The following is a 21254-nucleotide window of genomic DNA, read 5'->3' on the forward strand; positions in this document are numbered from 1 at the left end:
TTTCTAAGGGGAGCGCAGACTGATTTATTTGATGTAAACTTTTTTACTTTCATTTTTTCCATTCTAAATAAATCTTAATCTTCACTTTTATTATCTTCTCTCAAACTTTTTTTATATCATTTTGTTTAAATAAATTAAATTTGTTTTAGTGTCACGTACACACATATATATGGTCTTCATCCGATGAGAAGATCATTAAAATAGGAAGAATGAGAAGGGATCCTAAGTCTTAACCGCACAAAATAATTAATCTAATGATAGACACGTATTTCGGATAAATCACCCCCAAAAAAAAAACAGGATACTCGTGTAAACCAAATGAGAGTAACCAAAATAATACTCCCTTCGTTCCACAATGATGTTTCAATTGAGGCTTTTGACACTATTCACGATAGAAGAGAATCTTCTATATTATTTACAATATATAAGAAAAAACATATTCATGTGGGATCTTATTTGATTCGTCTCCATAAACACTTTAAGAATATCAAAAAATTATAATTTTTAATATTGTGTAACTATAGATAAATACGATACAAAACGTGCGTTGGCAAACGTGAAAAAAGAAATTTGAACATCATTGTACAACGGAGGGAGTACCAAATTACCATCTTTTACTTCTTTCTCTCTCCTCAAACTCCTTCATCTCCCACTCTTTTCTATCCCCTATTTCCTTTTTTCAACCCATTCTTCAATTTCTAATTGATCTCATATACTAGAATTTAGAGAATTGCACAAATATTCATTATAAGGGACCTTAATTCTAGATTCATTTACAAGAATGGTGGCCACGGAGTGGCGGTGGTGGAAGAAGGCGGAGATGTGAAGGAACACATTGATAGTGCATGTGAAGATGGTGAAGGTAGATTAATGAAAGAAAAGAGGTGAAGATTGTGAAGAAGTTGACAATTTGTATCTCCGGTTCGAGTTGAATGAGTTTTTGGAAAGAGCCTGTGATTTTTGTGGTTTAAGTAGTTTTTCTCTCTTTACTTCATCTCTCATGTTTTACTTAAATGGTGTAGATCCATTTTGTATAATTGTGTCGATCTACTATTCAATCTAAAGCAAATAAGCAAAATAAAGCATACTCTGATTCACACCTCCAATCCAAATAGCCAAAATCCCAACCTATTTCTCTCTCCTCAATTTGTCAAAAAAGACCTTTTATAATAAAAAATTGTGACAAAGGACCTTTTAAAAAACAAAGTTGTGAGATAGGGCCTAATTCAATTTTGTTGTTGTAAATAGGGACCAAAGCCCATTTGCCGGTGATCAACGCCAATTTTTCGGCGTTGACTAACACGTGGGCGGCACGTGACCCATAATAACCAATTTTTATTTTATTTTAAATATTTCCTTACAATATCTCCCTCCCTTAATTAAACTTACAGGAAACATTTAAAATAAAAAATCCTCATTTCTCTATCCTTTTTGCTCTGTCTTCCTCGACATTTCCTCTTCTTCATGTTCTTCATCAATTCATTTCCTATAGTTTTAAAAAATAAATTTTTTAACTTCATCCTTGTTTTTCGTTGCATTTCGTACCAGGGAAGAGTAAAAGCCATAATTTATTTTGTCCAATTCCTCCAATTTTTAAACATTCAAAATTAGGGTTAATAATTTATCTATTTTGTTGAATCAAAGTACCTGTAGGTTAGAAAATTTGGCATCCAAATCAGAACCATCAGACATCAAATGAATTTGTGCCCACGCTTCGCATTCCTTTCCCTCCTTAATCACCTTCCACGACAATGAAACTGAAGGAAGCTCAATCATTGGACTGCAAGAATAGCAACAACAACAATTGGAACAACTAGAAAAAACTTGAAATAAGCATGGCCTTCAGCAGAATCATCCACTAAAAAGGGTTTAACAACTTTCTCCAACTCGGCATAGAACTGACTCGGGTCGAGTGACTCAAACGAGTCGGCAAATTGAAATACGGTTCGCACTCCGGCGGAGGAGAGAGAATCCACATAGCGTCCAGATTCAATAAGGGAGACAATATTGTCAATAAGGAGGTGAAAGGGTATAAAAGACGGTGAATCGTGCAGATGAAGGCATTGGCGGGTATTAGACAGTGGTTGTAGAAGGGTGCAACGCAAGAGACAGAGCTCATACTCGAGGAGGTGTTGCACTCCAATTTCCTCCATTGAAGAGAGAGAAAATTTGCTGCCAAAAAGGCCGGAGGGAAAGATTTTTTTTTAAAAAAAATTACTTGTTTTTATGGGTCACGTGCACTACACGTGATGGTCAACGCCGGAGACATGAGTTTGACTGCCGGAAAATGGGTCTTGGTCCCTATTCACAACAAAAAATCTTATTTGGGTCCTATCTTACAACTTTTTTTTAAAAGGTCATTTGTCACAATTTTTTGATTATAAAAGGTCATTTCTGACAAAATTTGCTTTATATTATTAATGATGTTTTTTTTTAACTATTTTGATTTTTTTTTTTTCCCATTTTGAAGGGATAAGTTTATCGGGAAAATGGAAGAACTTTATAATTGGAGGTACCCGTCTGAGCCGCTAATTTTTCATCTAACTTACATATTATAATGTTTTGTTTATTTACTTAGTAACTCTAATCAGACAGACGGATTTTCAGAGGCTGTATAATAGAGTTTTAAAATTCAAAACTCTCTTACCAAAAAAAAAAAAAGTCGAGTCTAGGGGTTGGTGTGAATACACGAGAATGGGGGTGATGAAGGGGTGATGAATTTTATTTTGTACCTCTCGAGACGGGGGTTGGGAGGGGTGGGTATCTTTCTTATCATGGATGGACGGGATGAAGATGATCGAGAAATTGTAGGTGGGTGCTGGTGTGCAGGTCTTGCCCCGCCTCAAAGTTATCTCTAGCTCAATAAAGTACATGGTCTAGATAGCTGTTAAGTGATCGAGTAACTAGGTTGACGAGTGATTGTGCGAGTATTAAGTGAGTATTAATAACGAAGTGAAAGGCGGGTGAGATAACTTTATGCTTGAGACAAGTGGTTAATGAGAATGAAAATAATTTTATCTATGTAGAATGAACAATAACAAATTTATCCATTATTAATTATTTTTTATTTGAAGAATATCTATAAACTCTATATTAATCATAATTGTCTACTAGATTTCATAATAATTTATATTTAGATTATAAATCGTGCATCGCATGGGTACTACTCCGTATACTAGTTACTCCGTACAACACTAAAGTTAACGCTTGTCCAAGGTCAATTACAAAATCACCCTTATTTCCCCTCTTATATACAACGCTGCAACCCGATTAACTTACCTCGTTAATCTGGCCGATTGTTTAGGAATTACTCGGGTTTTAGAAAAGCAGAGTTCCCCATTTAAGGGTTCAATTAAGGGTTTATCGGCCTTCCCTTTCAAAAAAAAGAGGTTTATCGGCCTCTCTCTTTCGCAAACTCACCTGCAGGCAGAAATGAAGGTTAAAGTGATATCGCGTTCCACAGATGAATTCACTCGGGAACGAAGTCAAGATTTACAGGTAAAATTTCCCCATGTTTGAGTTTGCAACTTAACTCAAATTCATAATTTATACAATTAATCTTATGCTAATTTTGTATGTTTTTTTTTTTTTGGAAAACTGAATCCAGAGAGTATTTCGTAACTATGATCCCAGTCTTAGACCTCAGGAGAAGGCAGTGGAGTATGTTCGAGCTCTTAATGCTGCTAAATTAGAGAAGGTACATCAGTATTTTCTCCATTTATAGTGATATTTTTTTTAATAATTAATTTGTGAAAAATGAGTTATTTGTAACTGTAATTTGTATGTTTTAATTTAATTGTTATTGCAATTGAGCTTAATAATTGTTGTGTAAATGTAACAGATTTTCGCAAGGCCGTTTGTCGGGGCAATGGATGGGCATATTGATGCGGTTTCGTGTATGGCCAAGAATCCAATTTATTTGAAAGGAATATTTTCAGGTTCCATGGATGGAGGTACCTCTTTGCCTCTGTTTCTTAAGCCTCAATTCGATTTCATACTAATGACAATAGCCTTGTTTTATCGCACGGTTGGTATTATCGATTGCGTTTTCTTGCTGAATTTGTAATTTTGTTTTTCTTCTCTTTTGGGCAGATATTCGCCTTTGGGATATAGCCTCCAGGTAATTATGGACTTTGAATCAGCTAGCTGAGATAAATTTATTGGTTATATTACTGAAAATTCATCTTTGATTAGCTTGTGCAATACTCTCGAGATTACATTTGTCCATTGATAGTCACAGTCCTTACAGATATTTCTCGTTTCATAGTCCAGCCTCATTAGTATGTGAGTGCACGCTTGCGTTTGTGTGTTTATATTGTTTTAAGATGGTAATTGAGGTTCACCAGATGAAGTTTCTCTTACTATTATGCATGACTTAGGCCTGTTCTGATGAAATAGGTCTTTGCTATTATGATTATTACCCTTAAAGCTGAATTGTTGATAAAAAGATAACGTAGCTAAGTCCCATAGCAATCATTGTAACAACACCGTGAAATACTAATGATTCAATGTCATTTCTCTTGCTTGTCTTTAATGAAATTAAAGTGGAAACTTGAGATTTAACTGTAACATGTCATCTGGAAGGTTGCTATCTTATTACGAAATGACAATGATGGCTTTAGTAATTATGTTTTGTTTATAAAGATTATGATCCGTATTTTGGCAAAAGCTTCTTAGAAACCCAATAATCTTGATAGAAAGATTCAATCTTTACATATATTATAGTTAGAAAGTTCTTAAGAGTTATTTATAAACACGGGGTTCTAAACATGTTCATGTGATTGATAATGGTGGAAATGTGAAGGATATATCTCTAAGTTGTAAGGGTTTCTTGAATTTTTGGTTGAAGAGGCACCAAAGATCTTGATCTTGTCTCAAAAGCTCTCGGTTTCTGTTACCTCACTTTGATTTCAAGGAGCATGATAGGTTACCTTTCAATAAGCTCAGCAAAGTACTTAAAAGGGTCATAATTAGCTTAAGATAACACTTCAAAACTCCTAAACAGAATCAGAAACTAGTTCTAACAAAGTCTCTTAATTTAAGTAGGAAATTAATCAAAACCAAGGGAATATACCTAAAAAAACGCGTGGGACTGTAATGAGCCCACTAAGAATAATTAATATCTAATCCAATCCACTTAGCAAAGTTGGAGCTAACCCAAACACAGAATTACAAACCTAAACCAGTTAAGTCCCTTATACTACGTTAAACTTGCTTATTAAATAAGTATATTGAACCACAATGTTTTTGTTACATGTAAAATCTCATCCTTAAGTGACAAGTAAAATCATAAAACTTCCCTAAGAAAACAGTAAAGATAGTAAAGGAAGACCTTGATGAGTATCAATCTCCTCCTATTGAAAACCTAAATGTCCTCAAGTTTTGTTCAAAACTTAAGGAACGATATTCCAAGTTTTTATTGTTACATATATGCCATTCTGAAGCAAACTTAAAATGCATCATAGTTTTCTAGATGCACAACTTTGAGTGGCCCTTCTTCTCGCCCCAGAGTTATTGAAAACTAAATTTTTGAACATTGAGGATAAAAACACGAAATCACTGATTTCTATTGGTGTTTTTTTCCAACTAATCATCAATGTAGCATGGCATTCCTTATTTCTTTACTTGACGTCATCCTTAAAATCCTGACATTAAGGTGAACAGTCAAAGGTAGTAAAGAATCTAAGAATAGTAAGTGACGAGCCCATTGAATAGGGTAGATATGGTACTTCACTTGGTGTAGGCGTGTAGCACACCCCTATTCTATTTTCAGGGATGCCGCAAGAGTATGTTGCAGGCTGTCATTGGAATCATGTCACAGCACATTTTGTTATTGAAGCTCCCACGTGGAAACACAAATCAATCTTTCTCTGACACCGTAATCTCCCCATTAACAATTTAGCATTGAACCAATTCAAAAGGCATAGAACACTCTCTTGCAGGAAATTGTACCTCCCTTGCCACTTTCCTAGAAACAATACAGGTTCAAGAATCAAGACCCACTATCCCGTATCTACAATTGAAGTGCAATTCCTACCCTTTACCAAGCTCGTAGTTTGGAAAATTTTTCCCCATTTCACATTTCTTCATTAGGATCAGTCCAAATAGTATCAATATGCAAGATGTTTCTCAAAGTCAAAGTTGCTTCTTTTCTTCTTTTGGTTGAACCAAACTCCCCAGAAACTAAGGTTGCTCATGACCTCAAGAATCTGAGTTTCTCGTTGTTGCTTGCTAAGATCCTTGCTTATGGTAATCAATCTTGGCTGCGACATGGCTGCATGGTAAGGTTTTTGAGTTCACTGCAATCGAGATATTGAGTTCACCGCAATTGGATACTAGACCACTGCAACTGCAAACCATCTGCATTGCCCGTGAAACTTATTCACAACCACATCCGAGATTTAAAACAGTGTTTCTCCTCTTCCGCTTGTTATTGCATGAGTAGTATTTGAATAAAGGCAATAAGTCAATAACACACATAATTTTTTTTATATGTAAAAAGTTTCAGTATCTCATTCCTAAAAACAAGGAAAACAACCATGCAAGTATCATAAGGAAGCATCAAGGATAGTAAGTGGAAAGTGTTGATCCGCCTCAGCTATAAAGTGTAGCGGACTAGCGGATAACATAAATTTCTCTTAAAATGTGAAAAATACGTATAGTCAGCTTCACTTGACTTTGGTGGTCAATACGTGACTGTGTTGATCATGTCAAAATATTGTATTCTGTTGTAATGTGTGAATATAATGGAGTGTTACAGCTTTTGCAGAACTTTAGAAGGTACTTATATAAGATCATACTTTTACAATTTAAGTTTTTTTTATTAATGATATGTTGCTAAACAGTACTGGTCAAAATTGGCAAAGGAGGACCAGATATGGCTTATTATATCGCGACAGAGGGTTTAGGAAAGAAAGTTATCCTGGTTTGTTTATTGGGCTGATGGCATCTAGACATCTATTGGATATTGACCCAAGTAATTTCGGTTCTTCCCTATTGAATGGTTTGTGGTTTTGTGGTGTTATCTGCTCCGTAACGTGGCTATTGTCTTCTATATCAGCTCTATTTTGCATCTGTGGCTGTCATGATAGTTCTTACTATTGAGCACAATGATGCAAAAGAGAGGAGGATTTAAGTTCTGAAGGATCGACTACTACTGCTTAAAGATTGTAATTTTTAGTTGTCTTCGCTTATTGAAAGAGTTATATCCTAAACATATTTAGCTTCCACTGTTTTGTGCTTTGGCATTTGAGATGATAGGACTGTCGCCTGTTCTGTTCTTGAATGATACATGTTTGTTGCTTGTATGCTCTCTTTACACAGCTTAATGCTTAATATTTTAAAAAATGTAGGCGAACTGTTTGTCGTTTTCTTGGTCACCAAGGTGCGGTGAAGGGTTTGACAGCATCAACAGATGGACGCGTTCTTGTATCATGTGGACTTGATTGCACGTAAGTCTGACATTTATTATCAGATTTCATATTTTTTACATGACGATATAGTCAGATCAGTATTATGGGCATCTAATGTCTCAGAGACTTTATATTGTTATTTCAGTGTCAGGCTGTGGAATGTTCCAGATCCTTCTGTCATGGGTTGTGATGAATCTTCTGGTGGCTCTTCAACGGTTTGTTTTTTTATTTTTTTATTTTAATACCTTTATTAGGTAATGGCCCAACTAAGTTTCATCAAACTTTTTGCAGGCTTCTGCTGTTTACACGGGGCAAAATGCATACAGGTAAATTTTCCTGATCAAATCAAGAAAGTTGATTTCACTGGCTTAAGATATTTTACTCAGTTTTTACACTTTCATGTCACACATTAGTTTTTACACTTCTATTTTGCTAAATACCCCAATATTATTTTTACATCTCTCTTCCGACGACGGAAAAGTGTTTGTCCCATTCTGTACATATCTTCTATGACGTCTACTTTTTCAATGAAATATACACCATAATCTCCTTTCACATCTACTTTTCAATAAAAAGAATACTCCAGTATTTCCTTCCACTTTTACTTTTTCAATATTGAATACTCTGCAATCTCCTTTCTCTTCTACTTTTTCAATATGAAAGACTCTACTGTCTCCTTCCATGTCTACTTTTTCAATATAAAATACTCCTATATCTCCCTTCACAGATAAATTTCGAATAAAACAGCAATTGATAACCAATTATGAACATATCACCTAAAACTACGCGTGCAAGCATATAGGATGGAGCAAGTATCTCTAGCCTCTTTTATGACTTGATGATTTTTGTTTGATATCCTATAGAGCTGTTGATCACCAATGGGGTGGGGACCTTTTTGCTACAGCTGGAGCACGGTTGGATGTATGGGATCATAACAGGTTTTACTTCATACCCTTTTCTCATTTCCCTTCCCTTCCCTACCATATTAATGTATTAAGCGGCTCTGTATCTTGTGGCATAAGGTCACAGCCAATAAACAGCTTTGAATGGGGAGTCGACACTGTCGTATCTGTTCGTTTTAACCCTGGAGAACCAAGTGTGCTGGCTACATCAGGCAGGTTAGGAAGATAACATATTTTGATAATTTTCTCTCAGTTGTGCATAAAGTGATTTGCATAATACATTTATCATGCATGCTTATGATATGTATGCTGTGCCTGTGCAAGTGTATGAGGATTATACACTCAATATTTACTCTTTACTTTACTTTTGATACAATTCAAAATATCTGAAAAGACTCCAGTAACCAATAAGCACATAGAAAATATTCTATTGCCTTTTCCTTGAAGTCCAAAAGCATAAGTTGTATTGTTAACTTCCATCTGGACTGGCATTGACATATTATTTTCATATAGTTCTAATATATTTCCTGTTCTCTTTCTCTTCATTAAAAGTGATTGGTAGACAAAAATTGACCTTGGAGGTCAATGAAGCTGTAATATTCTACATGTGTTTTGAACTCTTTTTCTCATCTTGGTAAACTTCTATGGTGCAGTTTCTTCTGGTTTAGAACTGTCATGTCTGTCAACCTATGTTTGATTAAAGTATTAAGCCTTTCAATGTTTGTGGAACTTTTCATTCTACTCTCCCTTAATTGAGAGTCTTTTCTGGTGGGAAATGGTAGGTACCTTGTTTTGCTTGTCAATATTTTGAGTATAGAATGTGGACTAGCATCCCTGGACTAGCATTTGTTTCAGGAATTATGTTTCGGTTTGCAGAAATGTAAATTTAAATATAGGAGTGATAATTTTGATGACTGATCCAAATGAGAAACATACTTGTATATGGTTATAGTATCTTTCTCAAACTACCGGTTCTTAGTTCTTACTTGTATGCTTTACGCTGTTCTAGCTTGTAGTTGTTACATGGGTAAAACTACAAGCCTGTAACGTATTACGTGCATTTTGTATGCAATACGTTATAGGCTTGTAGCTTTACCCAATGTGACTTTTGTATGCTTGTTCTTGTTTGCAGAGCTCTTTCTTTGTAGTACTGTCACTTGATGCAGAATTTGGAATTGTAAAAGTACTGGCTAAAGCTTAGGAATTATAGACTGATTATTAACTAACATTATTTGCTCTTGCTCTGTCAATTAATATTTTTGATGTTTTTTCTCCAGTGATCGCAGCATTGCAATCTACGATCTTCGTTTGTCTACCCCAGCAACGAAGATTATCATGCAGGTACTGATGGTGTATGAATTATAGCTCAATGAATATATTTATGTAGCTAGTAAGCAATCTTGAAAGGAGCTGACTAAGTGATTTATATGTTTATATCCTGTGAACGTTAAATACGACGTTGATTACTAATATTACTACTGCTATGTGGATATTGGATCACGCAATAACTATTGCGTGGGGAGTGCTATCATGTATTATTCAGACTTACCTCTAATCTGTGTAACAATTGAGATATGTGTTGAAGGACCCACATGACGTAATTTGATTACACATGGTGGTCTTGGTGGATCTTCTGATGACTTCTTTGTTAAGGTTTTTTGGCTGCCAGATTTTTTATAGTGTTGACATCCTAATTAATCCCGCTGTCCCTAAATACTTGCCGGGGCGCCCAACTTTCACTTTATTACGAATTAGGCAAAATTTTTGTAAGTGATGTGGTATCTTTGTCTTTTTGCACTTTAAGAGTGTATGCAAGTGGGATAAATGGTGGGGACCTATTAAAAAAATAGGAACGGAGCAATCTTTGTGGGGCAAACTAAAATGGCAAATGTGGTAATCTTTAAGGATGGAGGGAGTAGTAACTAGTACTACCACTGTTTCGAAATAATGGGGACACTTACGCATTTCACAAAAACCAAGATAAATGATTGGAATGTAAGAAATAAGTATGGGAAAAGTGGAATGTTGTAAGAAAAGAATAATAAAAATTAGGTTGAGTGGGGTGGTGTAAGAAAAGAAGAATAAAAAAATAGGTTGGGTGGAAGGTTATGAGTAAAAAGAGAATATAAAAGTAGATTGAGTGGAAAGTTGTAAGTAAAGTGGAAAAAAGAGTAGTGTGAATTCATTAAATATGACGAGTAATATGCCAAAACTAGAATAAAGCACATTGTCCCTATTATTTTGAAACACCCATTTAAGGAAACCGTCCCCATTATTTCGAAACGGAGGGAGTATGTTAATGCAAAATTGCCAAGGTATTTAGATTGATCCCAGAATGTGGAGTCTTAATTGTCCAAAATTTTGAAGCCCAAACCAGGTGACTCCCTTTGGAGGCCACCTCACGAAGTCACGAGGGAGTTTGGCATTTCCTCCTCTTTAAGGGGGTCTTTAGTCGGTCAAAACCCATTCCTTGCTTTTGTATTTTTATGACTAGAATGCTTAATTTGTAAAAAGGTAAAAATCGTAGCCAGTGTTTAAAAAAGCGTGCTTAAAGCTCGCTTAAGCGCTGATGCTCGAAGCTCTAGGGCAAAGGGTTTAATTTGGTCTGAGCGAAGCGTTTGTGAAAAAGCGCACCGAAGCGCACTTAAGCGCATGAAGCGCAAAAAGCGTATGAAGCGCGCTTTTTTGAGCTTCATTGAAATTCTTCTTTTTTTTTCCGTTAAAAGTTTTTTTTTATATGTTGTTATTGTCTATTGGACCACATCCTATTAATCCTTAACAATAGAAAGTAGGCCAAAAGTCCAAATGACATATCCTTTTGAAAATAGCATAGTATATTTGTTTCCTACTGGATATTACATGATAAACACTATGTTATATGCTTCATTTTGTTAAAACAAGGAGCAATAGGGAAGAAAATCTGATGTTTATGTGTTTTTGTGGTTATTTTAGTAAGATATATATCCATAATGGTAAAGAAACCTTGAACTCTTTAAAAGTGCGCTTCACTTCGATAAAGCTCGCGCTTTGTGCTTGCGCTTTACGCTTAAGCTCTAGGACTCATATCGCTTTAGTGCGCTTTGCGCTTTTTTAAGCACTGATCGTAGCATAAACATGCTATTTTAATGAAAGAGAGAACGCAATAGAATTCTCTATTTTGCGAGTAAAAAGTCTCGTGTTTTTTAATATGCAAACTACATAATATAATTTTGCTTTCCGGAAAGCCAGGAGAGCAATGGACCAAGTTTCTATTGCCCCTACCCTTCCTGAATGTAAATATCTCCGAGTTTCGTCCCATTCAATTCAGACTGCCAATTTGTATCCCTTTCTTGCGCAATATCACAAGCTCTTTCTATCCAATAGGGTCTGGATATATGGATTTATGCATATACTAAAGCTTTTGAATAAAACAATACCCGTATTTGAACTCCTATAGCCGGAATACAAGGAAAAATCAATGCATATTGAAAACCATATCATGTAAGGTTTGGAACACAACTGGGCATCTCTCAATCAAGTAGTAGTAAGTTAGACGAATCTTGATATTAACAGGTCCATCTGTGAAAACTGCAACTAATTAAGGGAGGTTTTAGGCAGTTTTCAATATCATAAAGTATATCATTATTCTTTGAGGGTCTATCCTTGAATTTTTGAAAGTTTGTTTGAAATTATATATTACTAGACTCAGTTGATTGGAGATATGGCTACGTGTTTATCTCCGTAAGCTTGCCCCAATAGTCCAGCAATGAAGTGCTGCATCATTGTTGTTTTTTGTTCCATTTATGGTTCCTTGACCCCTTGTGGTTATATTGTTCATGACAAGCAAAGTTAAGACACTGTTCCTGTCTGACGAGCTACTTTATTCTTGCTCTTGTAGACAAAAACTAATTCAATTTCTTGGAATCCAATGGAGCCATTGAACTTCACTGCGGTGAGTATTGAGAATTTTATTTTTTAATATGCAAAATATTTTTATTTCATGCTGTTCTTTCCATGTTATTGTTTGTTGATTATAATTGTCTTGATTTGAGCAGTTGAAACTGCTATATGTAACATGATTTTTCCATCGACTTCTTAATACTCCCTTCATTTTAGAAGTAGGGTCTTCTAAAGCTATGCCTGCAAATTAAGACATTAGTTGGATTAGTATTGACAAATTATATTGTGTTGGTAATTTTGTAAATCCGATTTTAAATTGACAAGTACTAGCACATTGACATTTTAGTGACAGATATTATGAAACATAATAAGCAAGTCAAGTAGACAAATAACATGGAATGGAGTAGTATGTTCAATCTCGGGTGGAAATGGGGACCTCCATTAGTTAATCCTTATATTTGGTTTAATGTAATTGTGGCAGTTGTCTTTGACATTTTAATCGTCCTAAAGGCAGGCAGTTTGGTTTTGCTGCGTGTAATTCTACCTGTTCAAATTTAGTTGCTACTCAAGTCATGTATTTCATGATGCAGGCAAATGAGGATTGCAACTGCTATAGCTATGATCTTAGACACCTGACTCAAGCCAAGTGTGTTCACCAAGATCACGTCTCTGCTGTGTATGGTTCTTATTGGCACTCTTTTAAGATGTATAATTGTCTAGCATGGATCACTGTGATACTAATGTTGGTTGTTACGTCTACTATTCGTGTGCAGGATGGACATTGATTACTCTCCTACCGGTCAAGAATTTGTTACAGGGTCTTATGATAGAACAGTACGTCATTTGGTCCTTTTATCTCTCTCTGTGTGTGTGTCCTTTTGTCTCTGTTTTAGTTCTTCAGTAAATATTCTGTTTTCAGGTAAGAATTTTCTCCAAAAATGGTGGCCACAGTCGGGAAATATACCATACCAAGAGGATGCAAAGGTTTGGCTTATTGTTCAGTAGCTTTGCTAGTTAATTATAACCTCTGAACTCTAGATTGAAGCCCCTCTTTATCTCTTGGGAAATTAGTACAAAGCAACTTCTGAAAGATAATATGATAATACTAGTTGCATCATGATTCATGATTGTTGATTGCCTTCTTCTTTATCCAGGGTCTTCTGTGTCAAGTTTAGTGGGGATGCTTCTTATATTGTATCTGGAAGTGATGACACTAACCTGCGCCTGTGGAAAGCTAAAGCATCTGAGCAACTAGGAGTTGTAAGTACTGCCAGATCTTTTGGGTTATGTTCTCCTTGTCGTCTGAACAAATTCTTATTTGTCACTGGAATATTTTGGGCTTTCATTTGTATACCCTTTTTTTAAAAAATAAAATAAACTTTGCTCGAGTGATTTAGTAATTGAGTGATACTTATGTGATATAAATATGTACCACCCCTTTAAAAAGTGATGTACCATCCTTTTGATATTCAAATTTGCACTGGGTCTTCTATTTTAAGTGTAGGTTCTTGAGCTACAGTATATATTGTCATATGTTAAGGACTATGGAAATCCTTAGATGTATACTCGTATAACCTTCATGACGCTGACAACAAACATTTTTCTGCAGCTTCTTCCTAGGGAGAAAAAGAAGCATGATTATGACGAGGCTGTAATGAAACGTTATAAGCATCTTGAAGAGGTGAAGCGTATTGTAAGGTTAGTTTGCTCCCCCCCCCCTCCCCTAATATTTTGACTTATGAAAATCCATTGCTTAAATCACTAAATTTGCAATATTGGAAACTAAAGGAAGCCTCATTGGCAGCAAGCACTGAACATATACCTTATGTACATGCCAGTAGTATGTCCTCCATACCAGAAATATCTTAGCACTTAGTTTATGTTCTCTGCAACTAAAGTAAGGTGATCTGATCTTTTAAGGTCTGGTCTTTTGGCTTGGTATGATTTGATGTCATCTCCTAGTTTGACTGATCTTCTATCGTATTTGTGTGCCAATTTATTACGGAGTAGAAAAATATTATCATGCGGGATCTTGTTATATTCGTTAATGTGTATTATCCAGATTTGGTGTGTAAAATGTCCATAATTTTTATTGATACTGAATATTTGTAACAAGCAAACAAAAAACAAGAAGGTATGGTCTTGTTTAGTCTGAATTTTTACTAAGAAAAAAAATAAGTTCCCGAAATAAGGCGAAAATAGCAAGGCTTTTTAGTGGTTGTGGAAAATGACTTCACCTTTCCCCATTTTCTTTTCATCTGATTACTCCCTTGGCCTCCTCCTCTCTTATCGCAATACTTTCCTCTCACATCCATTCTCTATACTCTGCATTTATATGATTACATAAAAATTGATCTTAATGTCTGTGCCAACTGCCAAGTGCCAAGGTCAGTAAAGTCCTTGTTTAGGTGCTGTAGTTTAATTTTTGGGTTCGTGATATGGAAAGGGAAAGCATTGACGCCTAAGGGATGAAATAACTTGGGATTATGGCTGTTGTATGTTGATATTTGTAATTTTGTAAGAATAATAACAACTGTCATCAGACTTTTAAAAGCGAATGTACAAACGATACTTCTATCGAGATTGCTACAAGGCCAAATCTTGTGATTTCTTTTAAGGCTGTATTAACGGGTGTAATGGGGATGACATCCATTTTGGTTTTGTTTTCCAAATTTACAGGCACAGACACTTGCCTCTAGCGATTTACAAAGCACAGATTTTGAGACGTACAATAGTTGCGGCACAGCGGAAGAAAGACGACAGAAGAAGAGCTCACAGTGGCCCATCCAGTGTGCAAAAGAAGCCACTGCGACAGAGTAAAATCCATGGCCAGATTGAGTGAGTGTTGCATCAGCGTCAAAATTGATACACTTGATGCTGTCCAGAATCTAAAAGTTCTGTTGCAACTAAAACGTATGCACGAGGAAGATGGTGTGCATATCACTTGTATCAGAACACAGGGAGGGACATTAGCTATCTCTTAACAAAGTTATCATCTAAATTTTCAAACGTGCCCCTGCTCTTTGTGTGTCCGGCAAACTACGAATCTGGATCCTGCAATATTCATTAGCAGGGCTCCATTTTTATTTAATGTCTTGAATATTTTCTAGTTTATTGCACTAGGTTGCTTTCATTCTTTTTTACTCATAATTTTAGTTTCAATTAGCAAGAACATAGATCCATTATTTACTTAAATGTATCATTGTATGATAATTTCAGGATCCTCTGTATTAGACTATTAGCTCTTCCTCATAACAGGATAAGCAAGAGCTTTACTTATTGTAATTTTTGGTGAAAGCACTATTGCACTAGGGCTTGTTTAATGTCACATTGTTACAAAGAATACTATCCTTGTTGAGTAATTTCTGTTGAACACACATTTCAAGCTATCTCTTCTAAATTTCACCACTCATAATTACATTCAACTTGAGTAAATAGAGTATTGCATTAGAATTTCAAACATGGGATTTATTATTGAACATCATTAATAATTTAATTTTTAATACTATCATATTGCCAACGAGGTAGGATGAGGATTCGAACGTGTTACTTGTCTGACATGGATATTCAGTTTTAACCACTCGATTAAGAGTTTATGTAATGATCGATAATCCATTGTAAATTTTGTATAATAACGTATATCCTTCTTACATGAGTATAAATTAAGATAAGTTAAAATAAATACTTTCTCTGTTACCAAAAAATTGTCCTATAAATCATTTAGATATAATTTGGAAAAAGAACATTAAAAAAAGGGAGACGGATAATTTTTTTTGGACCGAGAAAGTAAAAAACATGGGATCTCTATGTAATACTGTAATTAGTTAACGGATTAGGGTTTAAGACTTTAAGGTGTACCCTGAAATCTGAATCCTGAAATCCTGAGAAAATAAACCCTTTCTGTTAGCCAGAAGCTCAGAGACTCCCGCAAAAGCCGAAGACAACTTCCTAAAGAAGGCAAAATGGCCAGCATAGCCGCCGCGAGATCCATTTTCCGATCAACCTCCGTCCGTAGCGCAGCCTCAAAGTTCGCTTCTGGTGCGAAACCTGCTAGCTCTCCCTTCCGCGCCCCCGCCAGTAACTCTCTCTCTCAACGCATCTTCAGGCAACTCTCGTTTCTTCCATTTTAACGCGTAATTTCTTTTGTAAATTTGTTACGAAGTATTTATCATAATTTGTGAATCGCAGAAATGAAAATTGGCGGTTTTGTGTAGGTGCCCTGCTGAACTGAGCGTTTGTTTGGAGACAATGCAGCCATTGCACACTGCAACTGCTTCGGCGCTGATGACTTCGATGCTTTCGATATCTCCCCGCTGCTATGGTTGGGTTCCTGATGGTAAGTTCAATTTAATTCCCAACACATTGTTTAATGGGTTGTTTGCTTAATATTGTCTTGATTTTTAGTTCTTCAATGTCGATAGTTGATGTCTTCGATGAATAATGGACGACAGTCAGTCTACTACTTGGGCTTGATTGCGATTATAATGATAATTTCTGGGAATTATGTCCTCGATTTGAATCATGCCATTTTAGCAATTAGTCAATCTATAGTTCATATGCTCTTATTCTTCGTTGGTATCAGCATTGCCCATAATTCATATAGTTATAGACGAACTTTAATAGCCTGCCTGTAATTGAGTTTTGGCCTTCAACTCAGGACATTATTGATAGATAATTTGTGTTATTTGGGTGACATGGGACACTTATTTAAGGGGGCGATATAGATGTTTGTTTCAGCAAGTGAGAAGGATAAGGTCAAGGGGTTATGTTTATTGATGTTTGAGAGGAATTACATTGAGATTTTGGTTTGCTCAAATACATTAGACGGAAAAAACTTTATCTACCCACCGGGTAAACTACCCACCACTAATAGAGAGGGTTGTAGTGGAATCCACATCAGCTTTATTAATTGTTTTTTAATGTTCTATTAGTAGTGGGTTATCTACCCAGTGGGTAGATGTAGCAATGTCCACATTAGACTATAGTTCGAAGAAAGTTGAAACAATTGCTGAAATTATAGGGATGTAGTAAATAGGGTTAGGCTTATTGATTTTTGAAAGGAATTACACCAAGATTTCAGTTTGCTCAAATACATTAGACTATCGTTCATTGAAAGTTAAAACAATTGCTGAAGTTCTAGGGGTGTAGTAAATAGTTGTGGTTTATTTTTCTTTTATTTTTTTCCTTCAAGTTATTAGAGAGCAAAAGTAGAAAGTCTGATAATTTTCTACAAACGTAATCCTTTTGATGGAATTTTACCTGTCATATTAAGAGTACTAAGAATTGATTTTTTTTGAGTAATAATTATTGGGAAGCAATTAATTTGTGGTAGGCGAGAATTGCATTCAATAGGAAGTTGGGTTAGGATGAATGAAGAAACTGAAGTTTCTTTGCTGTAGGGGCTTAGACATTTGAGGTTATTTAATCGTAGAACTGCTGTTAATAAATTTGAAATCTCCACCTTCCACTTATGCGCTCTTTTCTTTCCCGACATTGTGAATGCAATTAAGCTTACTTATCAGTCATTACTCATCCTTGTCATTTGTTCTTTAAATTTTATGGTATTTGCTTTAGCCCAAACAATTTGTTTCCTGATCTACGTTTAGTAAGTAGCCACATAAATTTTGCAGAAAGCCACTCTCTGAAATAATAATTATCCTTTTCATATTAGCTTAATATTTTCACATTTACCTGCACGGTCATGGGCCATACTACCTTCCAACTTCCAAGTGTAAAAGTAATATGTTTTATGTGGTAATTTTCTTGATTTAAAATTCAAAAACATCAATGTCCTAATAAGCTTCCTAATGGATTCTTTTCTTCTCTCTGAATTAGGTATCTAACCCTCATTCTAGAGCCCCTTGATGCCCTTTCCTTCCTTTGGACTTTCTGGTAAGTCAGTGTACGCCAAATGATAATGAGTCACTAAAAGTATAGACGTACAAGTCTTCTCTAAAACTCCAAATTCATTTGTATTATCTCAAAAATGGCCCACATACTTTGGTTGTGTTACTCAATTCACATATTTTAGACTTCTATTCTATCAATCTATTCAGTGAATGAAAGCCTTTCAAAACATTCTATTCTGTCAATCTACTCTGTCGATGAAAGCCTTCCAAAACATCACCATTATTGCTATTCTCTCAACACACTCGGCTATTATTTTTTATCCTCCTTCTCACCGTAATCTAAGTCAGCAAATTCCTTTTTCCTTCTTTTTGTAGGCTGTATCAAGACTAGATGAAGAGACAGAAGCAAAGAAGGATGCCTACAATCTGTTCTGTAGTCCAGCTAAAATAAATAATGTCTTTTCTTTCACTAAATTAGGTGGTGCTCCTTGTAAAAGAAGTTGATGGTATTTCATCAATGGATTATTTATATATTCTTTTTCACAATTCGTTGTTCCTTTGAAAATCTGCGTAAATGCAAGGATCATTTTCCTTTTGTGGTTTTGCAGTCCATTGCAAGCATTTCCTTAGTAACATGCAAAATAGTATTCTCATGCTTTGGCGCTCAGCCTAGTTGAATATCTCAGAGTGTTTAATTTTATTTTATTTTCTAAATGATGCTGCTGCTGCTAGTTATTTTTAACTATTACTACTGTATATTGTAGGCTCGTAGCGGCTTTAAGAGTACTTTGCTTCTGAAGAATCCCCATCTATCAAAGTTTCAAAAATTATCTTTTCAAATGGTCTACTCTTGAAGACTTTTTTTGCATAAAGTGATGTTGTCCTTTACTTCTTTAGCCTTTAATCTAGTATAATAGTTTGATGAAGCATTTCATTGCTGCTTGGTTTGAATTGAGATATGTTCCTTGTGATGCACTGATGCCAGAAGGCTACTTTTGTAGCTGGCTTTTAAATGTTTCCGATGATCTATGTTACTTTTCTTTCATCTACATCTAATGTTCCTTCTTCATCACTTAGATGAGTGATAACTCACTACCCATTGTCTATAGGGTCTTTAGTGTTTCATCTCTGCATGTATTGTTAGTCATTCTTGGATTTATAAGATTTAATTGAGAAATTCTGGTCCTCCTATGTTCCTACCGTTAATTTAGATAATGTTCATTTTTCTTGCACTATTATTACGAACTAGATTTAACGTAAACATTGAGCAAGCTGACTGACTATCCGTGTTCAATCAGCTTGCAATGATGACGTGTGAAAATGCTCAGAGGATTCAACAGGGGTCTTGAACAAAGTCGCCTTGTTACACTGCAACTGCTGATTTTTTTCATCATTTCCTCACCTGTCCTACTTCCAATTGTCTTCCCTAACGGAAGATGTACTGCAATATTTGTCATAGTTTCTTCTTTGTGAGATCATCTTGTTGATATGTAGCCTTTACTTGGAACTGATGCTTTCTTTTGTTTGAGTGTTTTTTTTTTTTGGCAAATCCCTTTTCAATTTCGTCTGTAATAAAGAGGAGTTTAAGTTTTAACGGTTGGCTGAGAATCAGCTATTCTGCATTACAGTGTCCCAAGTGTTTGGTCTAAATTAAGCTAGATGGAACTTTTTTGTTGAACATTATACTGTAGTAATGTTATGATAAATGTATTTCTAAGTCATCCAATTTATTTGAGATGGTCCAGGTGCATAAGCTTGCTGTTCTGATAAAGTGAAAATTTCAGCAGTCATCTTAAAGTGAGTCAGATTATGTTTTTGCTCCTAATTAAATTTATTTATTTGAATGTATTTTTAAATTTTGTACCTTTATTTGGGGATTTATCAATTGACATACTACTAAATTAAATAATTTTGTATGGAGTAAATATGAGTAATTTTGATATCTTGCGTGGATATCAAACTTATCAAGAGTTGGCTTGTAGAATAGAATTGTTGCTTTAGGTGTCTGATTAACCTGTTAATTCTATAAATTTTCAGGCCATCCTTGGAAATATTTGGCATGATAATTGTATGCTTGTGAATTGTGATGACCATAAACTGCACTCTTTTCCATCTTGTCACCTTTCTTATGAGGCCGATAGATATAGTCTTTACTCGTTAGTCGTTACCTTTCATTGTGCCACTGTGCTCTGTTCAAAGAATTGACTGATTTACTCAATTTACCCTGTATTCATTTTTCTTATTATGTTCTGCGTTTTCTCCCGGTCTGCCTATGTTTTCCTTTTTCCTTCCTTCAACCTACATATGAATTTTGCTTTTAGTCCAAGTCAGAGAAATGAGGACCTTGTATTTCAATTTCAATATTTGAATATGAGATTGTTAATCTATAAAATTGACTTTGATTTGACACTACTATTTATTTTTTAGGGCTGTAATTAATCACCTTTGAGCTGCTGGGGAGGTGTGCTGAGGAGATTATCTTTGCTATTTTAATTCGTCTCACTTTCAAGTTAGTTGTAAGACAATTGAGCTGATTGTGGCATGATATGCGTACTCTTAATATTTTCCAGTGTATTATTGTTGATGAATTTGCTGCATGCTGTGAACATAGGAGGAATTAACATGTTTTGGCTTGATTAAATTACAAGAATTGCTGCATCCAATTGCAAGGCATATTGATTGAGTCACCTCTTCCTTTTCTGTATTGATTGATGATGTGCTTGCATCGGCCTATCATTTGGTTGTCCGTCATAGTTGGAACTTGGAACCGGTGTGGCAAAACCCTTCACCAACCAAGTTTGCCTTTTTTTTTTTGGGTTCTACTACGACAAGTTATCACCGCCTTCCGGAGTTTGCATTTGTACCTTGACGGACAACATCCCTTCCAGCCGAGGTTTTGTCCATACCCCAAGAGTCGAATTCGAGACTTTCTTGCTCTTTAATCACTCACGCTAACCCCAATTGGTTATTTAATTCTTGCATAGGATATATGTTTGTAGCCAATTTGAATGAATATGACTTGTGTTGTGCTCGATTCTTTAACAATTTGGATGACTTGTCCCGAACATTATTACTTTATTTTTATTTTTATTTTTATTTTTATGCAAGAACATTATTACTTGCTCCTTGACTATTAGAGTATCATTTACTATACGGGGTTCTATATTATTAATTTGAATTAATCAGTTGTTAAATAAGTTGGAATTAGGATA

General features: G+C 35.3%; 2 protein-coding genes across 5 annotated transcripts; both read left to right on the forward strand.

Moving 5' to 3' along the window:
- Positions 1-3291: 3291 nt before the first annotated feature.
- Positions 3292-15538, forward strand: LOC110782778 (uncharacterized). The gene is made up of 17 exons (XM_021987020.2): positions 3292-3498; positions 3608-3697; positions 3842-3953; positions 4093-4120; positions 7353-7451; positions 7558-7627; positions 7704-7738; positions 8276-8350; positions 8435-8530; positions 9592-9655; positions 12192-12245; positions 12784-12869; positions 12967-13027; positions 13113-13177; positions 13348-13453; positions 13803-13891; positions 14873-15538. Exons 1-17 carry the CDS (start codon positions 3433-3435, stop codon positions 15033-15035), a joined length of 1359 nt encoding a protein of 452 aa, XP_021842712.1. The 5' UTR covers positions 3292-3432; the 3' UTR covers positions 15036-15538.
- Positions 15539-16048: 510 nt separating this feature from the next.
- LOC110782780 (protein NUCLEAR FUSION DEFECTIVE 6, mitochondrial) lies at positions 16049-20729 on the forward strand. Of its 4 annotated transcripts, none has more exons than XM_021987027.2 (3): positions 16049-16298; positions 16408-16529; positions 20470-20729. In XM_021987027.2, exons 1-3 carry the CDS (start codon positions 16156-16158, stop codon positions 20475-20477), a joined length of 273 nt encoding a protein of 90 aa, XP_021842719.1. In that variant the 5' UTR covers positions 16049-16155; the 3' UTR covers positions 20478-20729. The 4 variants fall into 4 exon arrangements, with proteins under 4 accessions (XP_021842719.1, XP_021842717.1, XP_021842720.1 ...); XM_021987025.2 differs by lacking the exon at positions 20470-20729 and adding an exon at positions 19341-19664; XM_021987028.2 differs by lacking the exon at positions 20470-20729 and adding an exon at positions 18807-19091.
- The last annotated feature ends 525 nt before the right edge of the window (positions 20730-21254 follow it).

The sequence above is a fragment of the Spinacia oleracea genome, chromosome 4, assembly GCF_020520425.1.
Source record: "Spinacia oleracea cultivar Varoflay chromosome 4, BTI_SOV_V1, whole genome shotgun sequence".
Lineage (NCBI taxonomy): Eukaryota > Viridiplantae > Streptophyta > Magnoliopsida > Caryophyllales > Amaranthaceae > Spinacia > Spinacia oleracea.